Consider the following 18128-nt stretch of genomic DNA (forward strand, 5'->3'; position numbering starts at 1 on the left):
TACTGTGTAAATATCATCTGTAGGCACCCTGCTCTCTGTCTGGTATTGGAATTTCCACTGTAATATGTGATGATTTTATTGTGAAGCAAGACTAAGTGAGCTTCCCTTGTCTTAATTGTCTCAAAATGCCATTTTTTTTCCACTCTCCTTTTTAATTTGTTGAAATAGAAATAAATTATACATTAATCATTAATTCCCAATGCTTTCAGCTTAAAACCGAATACAGGTACATAATTTTCTGAAGAACCTTGAGTGTGTTTGTATAACTTTCATGCTTTCCATTTGTTACTGGATTTGTCCATTTTGTTGTAATGCTACAGTAATTCATATGGAAAATACTGATTATGAATTCTTTCTTTAGGTTGCCATAAAAATAATTGACAAAACACAGCTGAATCCAACTAGTCTACAAAAGGTAGGTTTTTGCATTTAATTTTTCAACTGGTATTATAACTTGTTTCCTTTTACCACCTCCTCCCATTGAGGTGAATGCCTATGCTGTAGAATCTGAAAATGCTGCACAACTTTCACACATCTGACTACTGTATTTAATAATTGCATTTTTACCAGATATTTTTGACGACTTAGCAGTTGTTCAAGATGCATGTACTGTTTTATAGATGACCTCATACAGAGCTGTAAAGAGAAGACAGTGGTGTAAGCGGCTTCCTTTCCCACAAACGTAGTGTGACTGTAGCGAGGATGTTCGTGGTTTGGTGTCATGCCTCCGTGTCTCTTTCACATTGGTCATTTTGTTGAGTTTAAAAACAGAAAGCGTATGTTCTGTCCTCTTAAGCTGGCCTTGAAAACATTGCCTCTGGACCGAAGGCCAAGCAGTGTCTATGGCTTTCACATAATTTTCAGCAGAAATGGTGTTACAGTTTTATGGAAGAACTTGAAGCACAGCTATTCTGGTTTCTTCCTTCTAGTCTCAAATGTTTTATGTGCCGTTACAGTTGTATCGCCTTATCTATTTTAGTAAGTAGTGATAAATCCTACTCTTTCATCAGGCAAGCCAATCTGCTTTGGAGTGCCTGCAGGAAGTACATTTAAATGTCACTTTTACCTAGGACTTTTCTAACTCTGTCCTTTTAAGTGCTGCAGTCAGTCTTTTTATTTACTTTTAAGTACTTTGATTTAAAAAAAAAAATAATAAAGCTCCTTGCAATATTTCTGTTTGAACGAGAGAATACCCAGAACTTAACTGCAAACAATATTAAATTGCATAACCAGAGTAAACTGGAGAACATATACATTTGGGTTTTATGCAAATACTGAAAAGATTGCGTGACAAGATGGTTTTATCAAAATTAATGGTGCAAAAGTAAATTGGAAAAATACACAGGTCCTTACATTGTATGGTTTGGTTGAGAGGCAAAGAACAGCCTACAGAAGAAAGCCACCGTCATTTTAGCAAGAAGCAACATCATTGCCTTCTACTGCCCCTGTAGGCTACATAAAAGTAGATAATACGGTTGCAGTTTTCTCAGATTTTTTCAGTTTAATTCTTGACATTATTATTAATTTCTGGCTAAGCGGAGAAGAAATGAAATGCAAATGAGGTCATATGATGATTTACATACAGCGGGTTTGTGCAGCAGATCTGTGCAAATTGGAGTACCTAAAAAGTTATATTAACTTTGGGGTGCATTTGGAAAAGAAGAGCTGTGGTGGTAAGGGGAGGGGTCACTGAGCATAGAAGAAAATGGTCAGAGAAAAGTAGAGAAGATGTGTTTTGAGAGGGGAAAAAAAAAATCTTACTCCTTCAAATAGTGTTATCTGGAGACTGTGTCTTAATGCCGCTAGCTTGAGCTAATAGTCAGGTACAAAGCCAACCTTTCACCAGTCGGCACTGGCTGGAGGTGTGCTTGTTGACCCTTTGGTTCCTGGTTTCAGCCTCTTCGGTCTCCACTCTCATCTCCCTCTCAGTTGTCGTTTCATTTTTATTTACAGTTAATAAAATTAGATTGTAAGGTGTGATTTCTAAGTCAGTGTTTTCTACCATTAGGTTCTTAAAATGGGAGTCTGGAAGAATAGTTCAAAGTAGTGGGGTAGAAATCCAGTCAGAGTTGGGGAGGGATTGCTAGTATGTTCACTTGTCTAAGCTCACTGGCTATATAAGCACTTAAAAAGGTTTTGCAAGATATCTCAGTGTTCTCAATTCAGAAGTGGAAAGTCATTTTCTTAATTTTAAGCACCTGCTTATAGTAAACAGTACATACACAATGCATTACTTATCGATTTTGCTTCATCAGGGCTTTTTTTTTGAAAGAGCTCGCCCGCTTCCCCCCAGTGCTCTTAGCACTGTTGTAGTCTCAGCACATTTGAAGCAAGCTGCACGCATGACCTGTAGAGTCAGGGCAAGCTGAGATGAAGTGCTTCTCATCAGGGCTTCTGGAGGGAGTGATGAAATATGCGAGGTATGGTGGGGAGGGAAGGGCAGTGCCGAGAAGAGGGTGTGGTGTAGAGTGTCTGCATACCCTACTCATCCTCAGGTGGCGAAACGAGTGGTGATTAAGGTTTCTGATCCTGATTTCTGTCTTGTATTGGCATGGAAGACTCCAGCTGCCAGAGGGGAGTTACCCTTGCTAAGGGGTGCCGCTCTCTGGAGCAGTACTGTGCGGTGAGCTGCGGGTGGCTGCGGCTTTGATGGATATGTTTTCAGAGTGCGGTTCTTCAGAGGGGCTCTGTGCTGCTGGGGAAGTCAGTGGTAGCCACATGCAGCTACTCTAGTTTTAGGAGCTTATTACAGCTCTGCTACTTTTGCTTAGCAAAGAGGAAACTAAGTGTTACTTTCCTGCCTTCAAAGAAAAGAGAATTCTCGGGGTTTTTTTCCCATGCTAGTGTTGTTAGTCATAATCATTATTCTCCCAAAATGTACTTTGTACCCAATCACAGTGAGTATCAGTCTTGCTCGAAATGAGTGTTGATGCTACAGTAGCTCACTTCCTTCTAGACAAAAAAAAAATAAATTGTTTTTTTTCTTTTGAATCAGCAATGCCATTATACGCAAGATTTTTTTTTTCCTAAGCCCATGTAATAGCACTAAATAACTTCTCATTTTCCTTTTTTAGAACTTGGCTCCTCAGCCAGATTTTTTTGTTCATTATGTGCAGATGTTTTGCCACTTGTTTGGACCTTTTTGTGAAATCTTTTTAGAGTTCTTAGCTACAAATCTGAATATGAACCATGTTCTTCCTGACTTCTGATCAGTCTGTTTTTAAAAAGTGCAAAGAAGGTATGAAAATTTAAAAGACACAGACTTCTTTTGTTTATAGCACATATTTTGTGTGTTTTCAAGTTGTGTGTTACTTGGTACAAACTTGCATTGTGTAAAGGCTTCCTGATTGAGGCTGCTAACTATATATAGGGCCTGTTTCGGTGAGCAGTTATCAGGAGGAGCCTAATACACAGTTAAAGCTTGAGCTGGCTTGGGAGAACATCTTGTGAAAAGCCTCCCTGCTTTGAGGGGAAGGAGGCCAGGAAATGTGCTCTGCATCTGACTAGCGTACTGACTTGCTTTTTACCAAACTTTTCTTCAGTGTTTTTTGAAATCCTTTGTTACTGAAACTCTTGCAATAGCTAATGCAGGAACACTTTGTAATCTGTCTTTCAGCTTATTCAAAGGGTTGGCTTGAAAGCTGGTTCGCTATTTCCCCAATCCATGTTGTTTTAGATGTATCAGCATAATAAAGTTCAAGTAAAATTGGTTCAAGATTATTCCTCAGTATGTGTCTGTGTTTCCATTGCTACTTTTCTTTTTGCTCTGTTTGTCCACTGGCAGTATTAAATTCTTTCCCTGTATCTAACACGACTTACAGTCAAAGGACGAGACCACAACAAAGCTGAGAGACATTTGTTTGGCAGACTTAGGATGTTTGTCTTTCCCTAGAAACATTTGCAGAGCTCCTGTTGACGGAAAATGAGCTATTCAACAAGTTGGGAGTAGTTTTCAATCTCTGTATTAGAAATTAAACTGATAAGCACTGTTTACAGTTGATAGTCTGCCTCTATGGTCACATTATGACAAGTTCCTGAAACCTAGAGAATTATTTTCTGAGTAGAGAACCGTATGTTGCATGTTACGATGTTACACGTTCATCTGCGTTCCTGTGTCAGAAAACCTCAGGTGTGTGGGCTTTTGCCAGACCTTGCTATCTATAATGAACTGTGCTGTGGGCTTTAAAAAGTATGGCAATAATTAATGCTTCATTTACTGGAGGTTGATGCAAATAGCATTTTGGGGGAATTAAATGTAGAAAACCTTTCAGTATAATCTATGAAAGTTGTATCATGTTTTACGTTCTATTCCTCTATCAGAAATAGAATATAATACAATGCCAGACATTTGCAGATGTCCCTGCTGAAGTTGCTGTCTGTGTCAAAATGCCAAATATAACATTTAAACTGTCTACAGAACACAATCTGAAGTGCATTTATATAACTAAAATTATGATAAAACATTTGGTGGAGTTTGTATCCTATTCTCAAGTATTTCTATTTTGAACTTCCCCTAAGACAAAAATAACTATTTTTAAAGAGCTTGTTTCTAGTCAGCAACTGCAAATAGCTCATATGTAGACACCACTTTTTGATGGGCTTCATCTGGGTTAGTAAGGCAGAGTAGTCCTGTGGAACAATGATATATTTACAACAGCCCAAAATGTGATATGAGCCTGCCTTTATCACATTAGCCCATCAAACTGCACACTGCAGCGGAGGAAGTAGCTGGCTCCAGCCAAGTCAGCGTTCTCTATAAAAAGATTAGATTAATGAGTGTATTTGTTTACATGATGATACCATGAATTTTGCCCTCATCTTTATTGTCCTATTCTCTATTGCCTTTGTTTGTTTGTTCTTGTTTGGTGGGACTAATTATGATTTTGGTCATTGCTGATACTGCCATTCGTAATCCCCTGAACATACCTTGGTAGGTAGGGGAGGTGGTGATAAATGGGCTGACAGCTGAACAACAGGCAGGGGCTGTATCTGTGCAGCGGTGGGGTTGCACTTGATCAGTCTGACCCAACAGACCTTGATCTGGGGGTCAGAAGGGAGTCCAGAGGAAATTGACGGTCAGTTGTGAGCAAATTCTGCAAGCTGTCTTCAAAACAGGCTGAGTGGAGGCTTTTAGTTATACAGGCTGGAATAAAAAATATGAAGTATTCAGAGTATATTTATTACAGGCTATTCCATCTGAACTGGAAGGAAAAAAAAAAAAAGAAAAAAATAGATTCAACTGCATTTAAATGTCTTGTGTTTAGAGAGCTATGGTTAAGTGCTCTACCTCATTGAACTACATATGAAAAAAGCTCCAGAAACAATGTAATAAAATAAAAAAGGCAATTTACTTATCTTAGGGGGGAAAAGAAAACATGCCCACAGCTTGTGAAACTGTCTTCCATGGCCAAAAATTTAATTGATCAATCAGTCTTGATTGCGTTTAGGCAGTTTATCATCTAGAAAAGTGTCAGGCATAGATCTAGATAATGAATATACTGTAATTAAAACTATTTAAAAACTGTTTAGTTTTATTCTGTGTTCAGGTACTGTGCCTTTCACAGCTGTGGCTATGGCATAGGGGAGAAATCCTTTTTGGCATTTTAATGAGTTGCTATCCAAATGGTAGCCTCACAGAAGCACTGGAAAGCAAAGAACTGTTGGAAATGGTTTCCATATTGTGATTTTATATTTTTCTGCAGCTTGTTTTATTAAAAGGCAGAAAGGTGGAATGGTTCTGTTTTGTTGGCTTTGTTTCTCTTTTGTTTCCCATGTTTTACTTTTTTTTTATTTTGAGTAACTACACCTTCAGTTTTTCAGAGTCATTATTAATAAATGTAGCCATTAAATGTCCTCACTTTGTGTGAAATCTGACCTAAGGAGAATCTTAACAGCACCTTTTGCTTTCCTACTGTTAATAACAGTGCTGTTATCTCTTACTTTACAAAATCCCTTTCTTTTTTTCCTTGTCTGCTCTCCTGTGGAGTCGTGTACTTTCTTTCTGCCTCAGTCTCTTTACATTATGTTCAGTACGACCTGTTACGTTACTGGTATTCCTGTAGATGTTGGTGTTAGGTTTATAATAAAACCACTTGATTACTCCCTCGTTTGGAAGCATGCTGTTAGAAAATAATCAAGGCTTAAGAATGTCAGCCATCTGGAGGCTTAGGCTCTCTTGGGGGGAAGCTATAGAGGGAGAACAGTCACACACTATATAGCTCAGAAGTGCTACCTCAGAAGATCCTTTTTTTTGGTAAAGAGTGGCTGTAGGAAGATAAGGGAATCTGAACACAACAGTATTTGCACTTCAAGGTGTTTAAGTAGAAGTATACAGGCCTGTAGTGTAGGAAGGTAGATGGTGAAGAGGGTGGCTGATCCCTTTGAGATTGTACCCCCAAGCAGTGGTGTGTCTGCTGGGGTTTGTTTGCTCAGGAAAAGGCTGTGTTTTGCCCCGTTAATTTTGGCTAATGTTCAGTGTACTGCATCAGCAGTCTTGGAGGCTAGGTGTCTGGCAATGAAAGTTGTTGAAGCTGTGGTGACAAATCCAGAGCTAGATGTTTTTGTGCCTCAGTCGTCTCGAAGGAATGCTTCTGAAGGCCCAAGAAGTAATCTTGCCTGACCATCTGTGCTTAAAACTTGCTTGTTGCTGGTTTAGTTGAATGACACATTTTTTGTGCGATATAAGCAGCTGATATTTCACCTCTCAGTTCCTGTCACGTAGGAGAGGATTTCGGTGGTGTCCTGTGGAAGGCTAGGCTCTGACGCAGTGCTGAGGAGCCCATACCACCAACACAGCACGGTGGTCTTCAAACAATGCTCTGGAGGGGGGTTCATAAAACTTTGAACCCAGGATTTTCTATGAAGATGTGAAAGAGTATATGAGATGTGATGTACAGTGGCCATCAAGAAGCTGCTTGGGCTCATAGTGGTCTTTTGGCCCCAAAAGTGTGAGAACCACAGAGCTGAGAACACTTGTCTCCTGAGCTATCTGCAGCACTTCTGTGGGTGTTGGCAGGTTTTTGAGGGGAGGCTTAAAAGAAGCAAGCACTTAACTGTTCTCTCCAATAAGTTGTTTTATGAACTTCCTTGAAACGCTAATAAAGTTTGCCCTTTATGTTTAAAATGAAGCAAGTATATCAAAATGATCAGGCTTTACAAAGGAAGAGTGTTACCTATTATTTTCGTTAACTTATTTCATGTTTTATGTTTATTTCAGCTCTTTAGAGAAGTAAGAATAATGAAGATCTTAAATCATCCAAATATAGGTACCTTGTTTATTTCTCGTTATGTTCAAATCCGGTGAAATGTTACCTCTTTTTTCCACCATTAAAAATGTTATGTGATAATTGTAAAATAATCTTAAAATAGGAGGGTAATTTACTGTAAAATAGCAGTAAGAAATTCATTGTCATAGCAGTGTGTTTAAAAACAACAACAACAAAAATTTAGGCCCTCACCACAAAATAGTTATTTCATAGCCGATTGCTCAAAAGGAGCAAAGTTATCATAATGCTGATTTTTTATTGGATTCAGGCTCTCATTAAAAGAATTTTGTACCAAAACGAGAAATGGTCAAGAAATTGAACTGGATTGTGAAGTTTAAACAATGTACTATTGTTAGGGCACTGTCAGCCAACTGACTGATAACTTATTTGTCGCCATGTATGCCAGTACAGTGTGTAAAAATGGCCATTACTGACACTCAAATTTATGGAAGTTTTGTTTAATATAGTTGCTTTTCCCATATAATCACATCAAATGATTGTATTTTATGAGTTGAGTAAATATGCTATTGTATTTTCCATTTAGGACAGAAAAAGCTGTTTTAGAGTAATAATCTAGTACTGTCAAGAATCAAGAAAATTGTGTTTTTTTTTCCTGACAGAATTCCTTATAGAGTTAATACTTCTGCAACTAGCTAACTGATTAATAAGTTGCTTTCTCTTCCAGTGAAGTTATTTGAAGTCATTGAAACTGAAAAAACTCTCTATTTAATAATGGAATATGCAAGTGGGGGTAAGTACCTCTCTGCTGTGATGACAAATGTAAATAAATTGCCAAGTGGCAGAAAGCACTTTTTATTTTCCCTTGAAGTTTTACCTTCCTGTTTATCAAATATTAATGTTGTGGTAGGGTAAATTTTTTAAGCAATGTCTTTAATATTCTCAAGTTACTCATTCAGGCTCCTTAATTATAACTTGTAAAACTTCATTCCAAACTTACTGCAATTTAGTAACATTTGTTTTGCTTTTACAACTTAAATTTTAACTGGAATCTTTGTTCAGCCTTTGATTAGTTCTGTCTATAATAATAAATGTCAACCTTTCAAAATTTTTTGTATTAAGCTCCCTAGGACTGGTGTCTTGTCTTATATAAGACACTTGGTTAAAATAAAATAAAAAGAGAAACACTTTTATATTTTTAACTGTTGCTTTCAAAAGCGTGAGTACTGAAACTTCTGTTTTTTTTTTAAAGTTGATGACATTTGACATACCGTAATCACAGACCTTCTACTGTCAAGAGTTATTAGGCTTAGCCTTATGTCCATTTCAGGAGGGAGGTTGTGGAGGAACTTTAACATTTATTCTTGATTGCAGAGGAGGAAGAAAAAAAGACTGCATGATGCAGTGTCAGCTAGTTTCACCAGAGCTAGAATTAAGATATTGGGGATTAAGTTACTCCTTGCTGGCTAAAACCTAATAGCCCTCTGTTTGTCAGTGTGACTCTTTAGCATCAGCATCTGGGAATCGCCAATAGTTGAGGATTTTCTTCAGTTGTGGGAGTGAAATACAGAGTTTTTTCTCAGATGATAGTTTCAGCATTGAATTCTAACTCTGCTAGATTGTGTGAAGTTAATTCTTAAATCAGGTAAAGATCCTCTAACTGCCTCAGTTGTCTTCTAGTGGGTCCCTAAATGCTCCACCAAGCTTTGTCTAACCAGAACCAAGGCGGCTGGTAAAATGCTGTCAGGATATTGGCTAGTGCATGTTTTTGAAGGCGTCTCCGTGCAGTTTGTTGGTGCTAGACTTAAAAGTGAAGTCTTGTTGCCATCTAGTGATTGGCCTCCACAAGGTAGAAGGGCCAACAGCGCTCTAAAGATCTTAGAATAATGGAGAAATGTGTGCAGGTCTGAAGGGCTGTGAGCAGCGCCCTGTGCATGTGCAGTGTTGTGCAAGACAGGCATGGCCAGTGACCTGAGTGACGGGGATCGTTTTCCTTATTTCCTCCTTGAAGTACTGGTCACACGTGAACTGTATAAATTCTGTGGTTGGAGGATGAGAGACTGTATTCCTAGAACTGCAACATTTGCCTAAGTTGCCTATATTTCTTTCTCTGGTATCGTTTTCCCCTGAATTATAAAGGCGTGTTCAGCTTTGCTCCTTCAAATTTTCTCAAGAAACAGCTGTGAAATACACCTGAGAGAATTTTCTGACTTGGGTATTAAATGTGCTACAGAGGAGAGCAAGACTATTTTGTAGAAAATCCTGACACTCTCTCAGATAGCTCAGTTGTTGATTTTCCTGCAGTAAGACTCTTACATTTTTTTTATTATTATTTAAAAGCAAACAAAAAACAAAACATCAAAAAACCACAGCTCTTCAGTACTACTTTATTCGCCTTTAGACGTATGAACCATACACCACAGGGCTTGTTCAGAAGTGGTGTTTCTCTTGTGTGTCTTACCTATCTGATGCTTGTGGGATGGATTATCTCAGTGTCCTACTGGCCTCATTACTGAGAATGTCATTGCAGATACCTCTTCCAAGCCTAGGTTAGAACTAAGATTTCTGTGTTGGTTAGAACTCTTGTATACACACGTACAAAGAAAAATTCTGGTGCTGATATAACAATATTACAGATATCATCAGATGCATTCATGTATGAGGCTTATTTTTGTGGTGCAAAAGATACCCATGTGAGAAAGTCTGTGAAGGGGTATAGGTCATCTTTATTTACAAAACAGAAGTATTGCTGCTCAGTTTTTGTCCTAAACAATTGGAAGGAAATGTTTGTCTGTATCCAGTCTTTCATTAAGCCTTATTGTTTTCTTGTGTAAGAGAGAACGTTGTAGTAAATTGTTTGTATTCACATCATTTACGCCTTGTTCTCTTGAGCTAACCTGTAATGTTAAACCTAAGATTAACCTGAAGCATAATCATCCAGTGAAGTTGCTGTGGGTAACTGCTAGAGAGGAATCTCTACATCCTGACACTGTCATTAACATGTCTTGTTATTGACTTGTAGGGGAGGTGTTTGACTATCTGGTTGCACATGGAAGAATGAAGGAAAAGGAGGCTAGAGCTAAATTTAGACAGGTATGTATAACATCCCTATACATCAGCTTCCTGCCCCCCCCACACCCATTTTTAGTGGTGAAATGGGTAAAACAGTTGTCCTATGTGTTTGACTCAGCATAGTGTGTGGACTTGTAGCACTGAGTAAGAAGAAACTTGGTTCCAGTAGTGCTTTGAAGGGGTTAGTAGTCCAGTCAGCAGTGCTAGCTTCCTTAGTGTTTGTGCCAGGGTGTCCAGGAGTGCCAGAACACAATGACTGCTTGATTTGGACGTGGATTCTGTTCCAAAATTCATTTCCTCTGGGTTGATTTCACATATTCTACGTTCAGCTTGTCTGTAACCTTTTGGAAGTTGTTCAAGTGTAACGTGCTACAAACCAGGTCAGCAGTAAACACGGGCAGTGCCTGGTAGAGGCACCCGTTTACAACCATGCACTTGCACAAAGAGATGCAATTTAACAGCTGTTCTAAAAAATAATAATAATTAAAAAAAAAAAAAATCTAGGCTTTCTTGTTTTCTTTATGATGGATAAACTGGACTTGCAAAAATGTTGGAATATCATCGATCTGTAAATAGCATTTCTATGCTACAGTCAAAGCAGTATTGAACGTATGCACATAATTTGGCATAACTAGTTAAAAATCCAAGTCTCTGCTCTTGCAGCATTTGAAGTTTCATTTGCAGATCTGTTTGGTCTGATAATACTTCGGTTTCTGCTCATGTGCTGAAACTTGTGAATGCTTATGTTATTTCTATCCCATTGGATAATTTAAATATTTTTTCTCACAACATTAAAATTATGCTTCTGTTTAATGACACTTTAAAATAATGAATATGGGCAAGAGGGTTTGTTTTAACTATATGTGGGGGTTTTCAAATTGTGGCAATGACATGGCAGTTTCACTGCTGGAGGGAAAAGCTATGGTAGTTTCACATCTTAAAGTGCAGCCATACAAAAATAGAAGTAATTTGATATTAAGTATGAACCTTCCAGGAAATTAATTACTTTCACAAAATGCCATATAAAGAAAACTTTTACAATTCTCTAGAGTGGATAGTGTGACCAAAACAAATAATATGGGAACTAGGAAGCTGTCATAACTTGTGGTAGTAAGATTTGCTAAAGCAATATAATAATAAACTCAAAAGTAGCAGTTCAAGTAAGGAGAAAAATAGAAACTCATTTAATCCAAAATAAGGATGCAACAAACTCATTTCTATAAAAAGCTTGTTTCTTTTTCTCTCGTCATTTTAAATCTTGTACATATGTTCTTTAATCTTTTGCAAAAATAATCATAAAAATAAAAACAAAAAACAAGCCCTCAGAAAAAGCAGCTGCAGACTTTATGTTCCCAGGAGGAGTGATTTGTGTGTACTAGAGTAATATTCAGCTTCAGAGTAAGGAACATTTTTTTCTTGTTTAATAAAATCTTATGTCTCTTTATATCTTATGTTCTGTCAACTCTAGAGTGCTTTCCTTTGTGATTAAGAATTTCTTACGTGCTTCTGTGCTGTGTGTTGGAATAGATGCGATCAATTGTACTGGGTTTTAAAGCAGTCATTTCCACTTTAGCTGTCTTTTTCTAAATCCCAGACCATAACCTTTCCTTTTGTAATGTCACCTGGAATACTTAAGAATAGTTTGAGAGGATTTGCTGCTCTCTCTCCCGTGAATGTTGAAAAGTACCACTGGTATGGTTCTTTGCTCTCTGTGCTACCTTTCTTTTATCAGGAACTGCATGGAAAAAGATCTTCTAGTAATTCCACTGCACATTTGTTCAACGATTGCCTTTTTTGTCTAAGGATTCAACTTGCCTTTACATGAAAACTTGTGGAACCATGTCAGACTTATTTTACAAGTACACTTAGCACTTCATTTTATGGAATAATATGTGTAGTACAGGATATATGTAGCTTTAAAATAAATAACCTGTTTCAAAAACAAACACGAAGGAAAAGAATTTAAAAATAGTTAACTGCTAAGCTGGGTTTTTGACCCATCAAATGTTGTACTACAGATTCCCTGCTTTATTTCTGGACTTCAGTAGGATAAATGCTGTTCATAAAGACAGATAGACGGCTGCTCTTCAATCTACTGAAATATGTTTTCAGTTTCTTTTTATAAGTCTGATTTACTTTCAGAAACCTGGAGGAATTAGCTACCTATCCTTCCTGAATAGCTGACTTGCTGGTTACTAAATTTATCCAATTATAGAGGATCTTGATCTCAAAGATAGGGGGTTCTTGAGAGCATCAAAAGCGTGAGTGTCTGGGTTATTACTAGGATTCTCTTTTTTTCCCAAGGAGAGAAGCTATAGTGTAAGCTCATCATAGTTTGCTAGAGAAATGAGCATGCGTGTGGGACAAAAGTCAGAAAACTTTGATCAGAGCTTGACATTTATTCAACACCAGGACTCTGAGGGACAGATCAAACCTAGATCTTACTAGGTTTATGGGTCATGAAACTATTCACTTTGCTGTAGTCTCACAATAGCTTCGTGTAGCTTTTAGCTATTGCTGGAGGGATAACACTGTGTAGAACTTTTATCTGATTCAATGCAGCTGTTCTTATGTTAGACTAGGACATAATAGGGATTTAAAAAAAAATCACTAGCTAGTTTAACAGGCAGGGGCCTTTTTAAGCTGCAGAAAGAGTTGTGCTGTGCTATTGAGCTTGGTACTTACAATAGGTTATATTATTATATTTTCAGATCCTGTTTCTTCCTTCAGTAGATGTGATTTCTGCATAAAACATCTGTGTTTTATCTGAGGAGGCATTTTAGCATCTCCCTCTCTATCAGGCAATGATGAATTTGCTAATTCTCCCATATTCATTTATTTAAAAATATATATATAATTTTTTTGTCCATTCTGTTATGCATTCAGGACTTTTAGCAGGGGAAAAAAGCCCTGTAGAAGACAGTGATCAAATTATTCCAGTCATGCTTGACAAGGGACACTGAAAATACAGCCATGCTCTGCAGTTCTCCATTTCAGTCTTCTTTTGTGCAGCCGTGTATGAGAAATTCAAATCCAGAATGTTTTGCATTCTTAATGTCACCTAGCTTTTCTTTCCCTAGAAGACTTCCACGCAGTTCTGGTTCAATCTTAGCATCCTTACTCCGTACGGAAGTCTGCCCATCTGGATGAGAGTGAATGCAAAAATAGGGAGTCAAGTCTCAGGGGGGTTGAAGGGGAGCTCTCCCACCAACAAAAATTGAAAATGAATATGTATTATTTTCCTCTCCTCCTTTACTGCTGCAGATTAGATCTGGATTCCTTCAGTCTTCTCAATTCTTTCCTGTAGAAGCAGATTGTAGAATTTTTAATATTGGTAGGTATTAGGACAAGTCTTAAATTTATATTTTAAAAAATCCACAAAATAAATCTTACTGTTGTATGTTCCAGTTAAGAAAATAAGTGCTCATTGTAGCACTGTGGAAGGGACCTGAAGAGGTCATTTTTCTTTTCTTTTCTTGTTTTGTTCTATCAGCTAATCCTTAGGAAGAATAGTTTGTCTACTTAGAGGTAACTTGTTCTATCTTGTTCTTAAAATCCTGTGATTATACACATTTTTGAAATCCCTCCAAAAGAAAGTCTTTAAATGCTCCTATTGTTACAGGTAGAAGTCTTCTGTGTCTTCCCCTGTTCTCCCCACCTGCCCAAGTGTCAGCAAATTTCTCACACTCACATGGGTTGGAGCGAGGGGGCTGTCAACAGAAGTAGCGATGGAAGGTGGAAGGCAAGGAACTCAATTCAGTGAAGCCATGCTTTATGCTGTTGGTTTTGTTTTTTTTTTTTTCATTCAGTTTTGACTGCTGTTAATCTTTCTTACACATATTGCATTCTTTCCCTTCGTTTCTGCAGTCTCTGTGCTATCCTTTTGCAATGCAGAGTAGTTCAGAAGCATCCCCAGGGAAAACAACTGATTGATAATCTGCTAGACTTTCTGCTCTTAGTTAGTCAAAGTAAAAGCAGTTCAGAAGCGAGCAGCTAGTGCCGTGTCTCTGCAGTCCTGAATAAAGCATGAGGTCTTTGTCACGCTGTCAGCCTTGGAAGCACCTGGGAAAGCGGGCTGGTGGCTGGAGCTGAGTAATTTCAGCAGGGAGGAAAGGAAGGAAAACCACGAGGATGGTACAAGTGGTGGCATGGGAGAACTTCAGCAATTTCACTAACTGTAAAAAGCTGAGCTGGGAGTCTGAAAGAGGGAGTCAGTGCATAAAGGAACAAGTGGAAGCAGAATGAAACTGTAGGGAATAGAAATATTTCAACTTGTCATCGAATACTTGGCTCCAAAGGTGGCACTTTGTGCATATGCATGATTCAATAATGCAGGGGCACGAAGATTAAGATAATGTTGGTTGCTTAAGTTTTAAATGCAAAGTGACTGGTAGGTCAGTTCTTTGACCTACCAGGAACCTTACCTTTACTTATTCTAAATACTGAAAAAGAAGCATTGCTTCCTACAGGGACAGGAGGATTCCTATGCTAAGCTGCAATACTGAGTTACTTTTTGTGATGTTAATGACATCTCATCCTTCTGGACTAGAAATGTTAATCTTGAACAAAGAATAGAAGCATATCTAAGTGTAGTTATCACAGTAAATTATTGTTCTGTGCAGTTCCACTTACTTTTGAGAAGTCATAACATCTGTCTCAGTTCTGACCACGTGTGCATGACAATAAAATGTATTCGACAGCATTTGTGATCGCACAGCAATATGACCTTACCCGGCTTTTCTATACGTGCAAACTTCCCTGTTGATGCTCATAACTCTAGAGCAATACACTAGGACAACTGCATAAGCAGCTTATATAGCTTGCTATATAAAGCAGAAAAAAAAAAAAAAAGTTGGAAATTATGATGGAAGAAATTATTCTGTTACACGTGAGAGACATAGAAGTTTTTTCCATTGTGATTGCTACTCTTGTGCAGGATACAAATACAATACAGTATATGCACTGTAGACCTCCTGTCAGATGCATAGTCGTGTCTCACCGCATAAGTGAAATTTCAACAAAGAAGCTTTTCCCCCAGTAATTTCTTCAGTAGCCTTTTCTCTTTTTCATGCCATGCTGTGGCATGAAAAATCACCTTTGCATAAGGACTGGAAAACATCAGTCTCAATGGAAAGCTTTTGTAGCTGTATACAGTATTGGAATGGAAATACTTCAGTAACCTTTCTGAAAGTCATTGCTTCTACTGGTCTATAATTAGCCATGCTGGAGAGAGCAAAATGCTCTTTCAAATGTAGCAGAAACCAAGTAGATTGAATAACAAGCACCTAAGTTACGTAGCAGCTTTCTCCCAAATATGCTGGTCACTGTAGTAGTTTGTAGCTCTGAACTGATAAGTACCTGTCAGCTTTAGTAATAAATGTTGAACTTCTTAATTAAAACTTTGTTTCTTTGAGATGTCACTTATATAATTGGGCTTGTTTTCTATCCAGATAGTATCTGCAGTGCAGTATTGCCATCAAAAGCATATTGTTCATAGAGATCTCAAGGTGAGTAGGGAAAAGTGTGTGATGTGTGTGTCTGTGTCAATCAGTTTATGTACTTGTGGGTGGGATCTTTATTCTATCTGTAAAATGTAGCATATATTAAGCTATTTGGGGGGATTTTTTTCTTGTATTATAGCAAGTTTTGATGAATGTTTAAGGTATAGAACAATTTAAAATAAAAGGAAAAGGATTTGTAAGGCTTCTCAATATTGAAATGTAATGATTTCTGAAAGATAGTCTTTTACCCTCAGATCAGATTTGAATCTGATGCAGAACAGTATTAGCTGAGGGTTTTTTTTGTTGTTGTTCTGTTTTATTTTTTAAGTACTTTGATAGAGGTGTGTCAAGTTTTGGTCTTGAAAAGGATGAGTTATCAGTTGTGATGAGAAAACTGTGCCAAGTTGCGAAGAAGCCATATTACAAAGTGGTATATCCATTCTTTAAACTGTGCCTTTTATGTTAATAATGTTGCCACACATCTTGTTCAAAACAAAAAAAAAAAAAGTGAGAAACGTTTAAAGGTTGTGTGTATTACCGAACTTATGAAGGAATGTCATGTAAAGTATGGATAGTGAGTGTTCTTGTTTTTAGCTTAATAGATGAAAAATGTAAGTTACAGCATCTCAAGATGAATTTCTGTGGAGAAAATGGATGGTAATAACACAGTTTTCAGATATCATAACAGCTACAATAGACTAAAGCCATTGTACAGACATTTTTTAAAACAGAATATACGAATGACAGACATATCAAAATACCTTGCAAGGAAGAGAATTTTAACAGATGTTTCAGCTTTTTGCATCCTAAGAATGACTAAAAAATGGTGGTAGCTTTTTAAGTAAAGTGTTTTAAATTCATTTTACAAACCATTCTTTCTCTTCCAGGCTGAAAATCTATTGCTAGATGCAGATATGAACATTAAAATAGCTGACTTTGGTTTTAGCAATGAGTTTACAGTTGGAAATAAACTGGACACCTTTTGTGGCAGCCCACCATATGCTGCTCCAGAACTTTTTCAAGGGAAGAAATATGATGGACCTGAAGTAGATGTCTGGAGTTTAGGTGTTATTCTTTATACCCTTGTGAGTGGATCTCTTCCTTTTGATGGACAGAACTTAAAGGTGAGTCTGCGTAGAAAATGCTGGCCCTCAGGGGGCCTGTTTACCTCATGGTTTAGTTATGTACTGCTTACAACTTACTCTCTCTACTTCTTACTCTTTTACCAAGGAACTTAGAGAAAGAGTACTAAGGGGAAAGTACAGGATTCCTTTCTACATGTCCACAGACTGTGAAAACCTCCTCAAACGTTTCCTGGTGCTAAACCCAACGAAAAGAGGCACTCTAGAGGTAATGGCACAAATAAACTGCCTCAGTAAGCTAGACATTATGTTTTGCAAACCTGATTTTTTGAGCTGATCAGTAAGTTGTTATTGTCATGCTGTTCATGAATAGTTTATTTGGAGTGGGTTCCAAGGGGACTGAGTAAATGGCACGACTTTTGTTTTTTAAGGTTTCATTTGCAGGGATTGCAAAGCACCTAACCCCACAGTTACTTCCAAAATGAATGAGACATTACACAGCGTACATCATGCAGTTTTTCATGATAGCTAGTTTTTGGATTCCTGCATTAATGGGTGATCTACCAGGACGTAACATAAGTGATCTGGAAGTATTCAGTACTAGGCTATGCTGTAGATGCTTTCTGTTTGCATTTTGTACTGTCATGGAGAAGAAAGGTGAAAATAATGCAGGCTTCCGTATGCTTCCATAGTTTGGTATGAACCTACTAGCTAGACTTGTCAGAGATGTAGCACAGCTTCTGGTCTGTGTTGTTGGGCTTTTCACTTTTCAGCTTTGTGCAGCTGATTGGAAAGTAGCTTGCCTTGATGTGCATGGTTCTTTCTCCTCACTGGAGCAAAGCAAAACTAGAGTAGGCACTGGGACCTATTCTGAAAAAGAAAAATGAGAAAAAGCATTACTGTTGATAGATGGGGGAGTTGTTTTTTCCACAATTAGCTTTGCTAATAAGTATATTATAATAACTTTTTTTTTCTTTATAGCAAATTATGAAGGACAGGTGGATCAATGCAGGGCATGAGGAGGATGAGCTCAAACCTTTTGTTGAACCAGAACTAGACATCTCGGACCAGAAAAGAATAGGTAATTGAGGATTTTTCAGAATTATTTTTTTTATTTTTTTTTCCACCACTCTGTATTTGTTTCCCATTTGGGAGAACTAATCTTTTAATATTGATGTTTCATCAAGATTTTGTTCTCGTGCTTAACAGTTTCGTTCTTTACATGTTCCATTCTTTCTCTTGAACTTAAA

The 18128-nt window shown here is 37.6% G+C and overlaps 1 protein-coding gene across 11 annotated transcripts in view; it reads left to right on the forward strand.

Annotated features, from left to right (window-relative positions):
• Positions 1–18128, forward strand: part of MARK3 (microtubule affinity regulating kinase 3) — a 62131-nt gene that overhangs the window by 19622 nt on the left and 24381 nt on the right. For all 11 annotated transcript variants that reach the window (XM_084287165.1, XM_084287166.1, XM_084287164.1 and 8 more), the window contains 8 exons: positions 362–415; positions 7217–7265; positions 7951–8016; positions 10246–10316; positions 15746–15802; positions 16684–16920; positions 17027–17146; positions 17860–17959. In XM_084287165.1, the coding sequence (XP_084143291.1) occupies positions 362–415; positions 7217–7265; positions 7951–8016; positions 10246–10316; positions 15746–15802; positions 16684–16920; positions 17027–17146; positions 17860–17959 (754 nt within the window). The remainder of the gene's footprint in view (positions 1–361; positions 416–7216; positions 7266–7950; positions 8017–10245; positions 10317–15745; positions 15803–16683; positions 16921–17026; positions 17147–17859; positions 17960–18128) is intronic.

This window comes from Netta rufina (genome assembly GCF_964035555.1).
Source record: "Netta rufina genome assembly, chromosome: 5".
Classification (NCBI taxonomy): domain Eukaryota; kingdom Metazoa; phylum Chordata; class Aves; order Anseriformes; family Anatidae; genus Netta; species Netta rufina.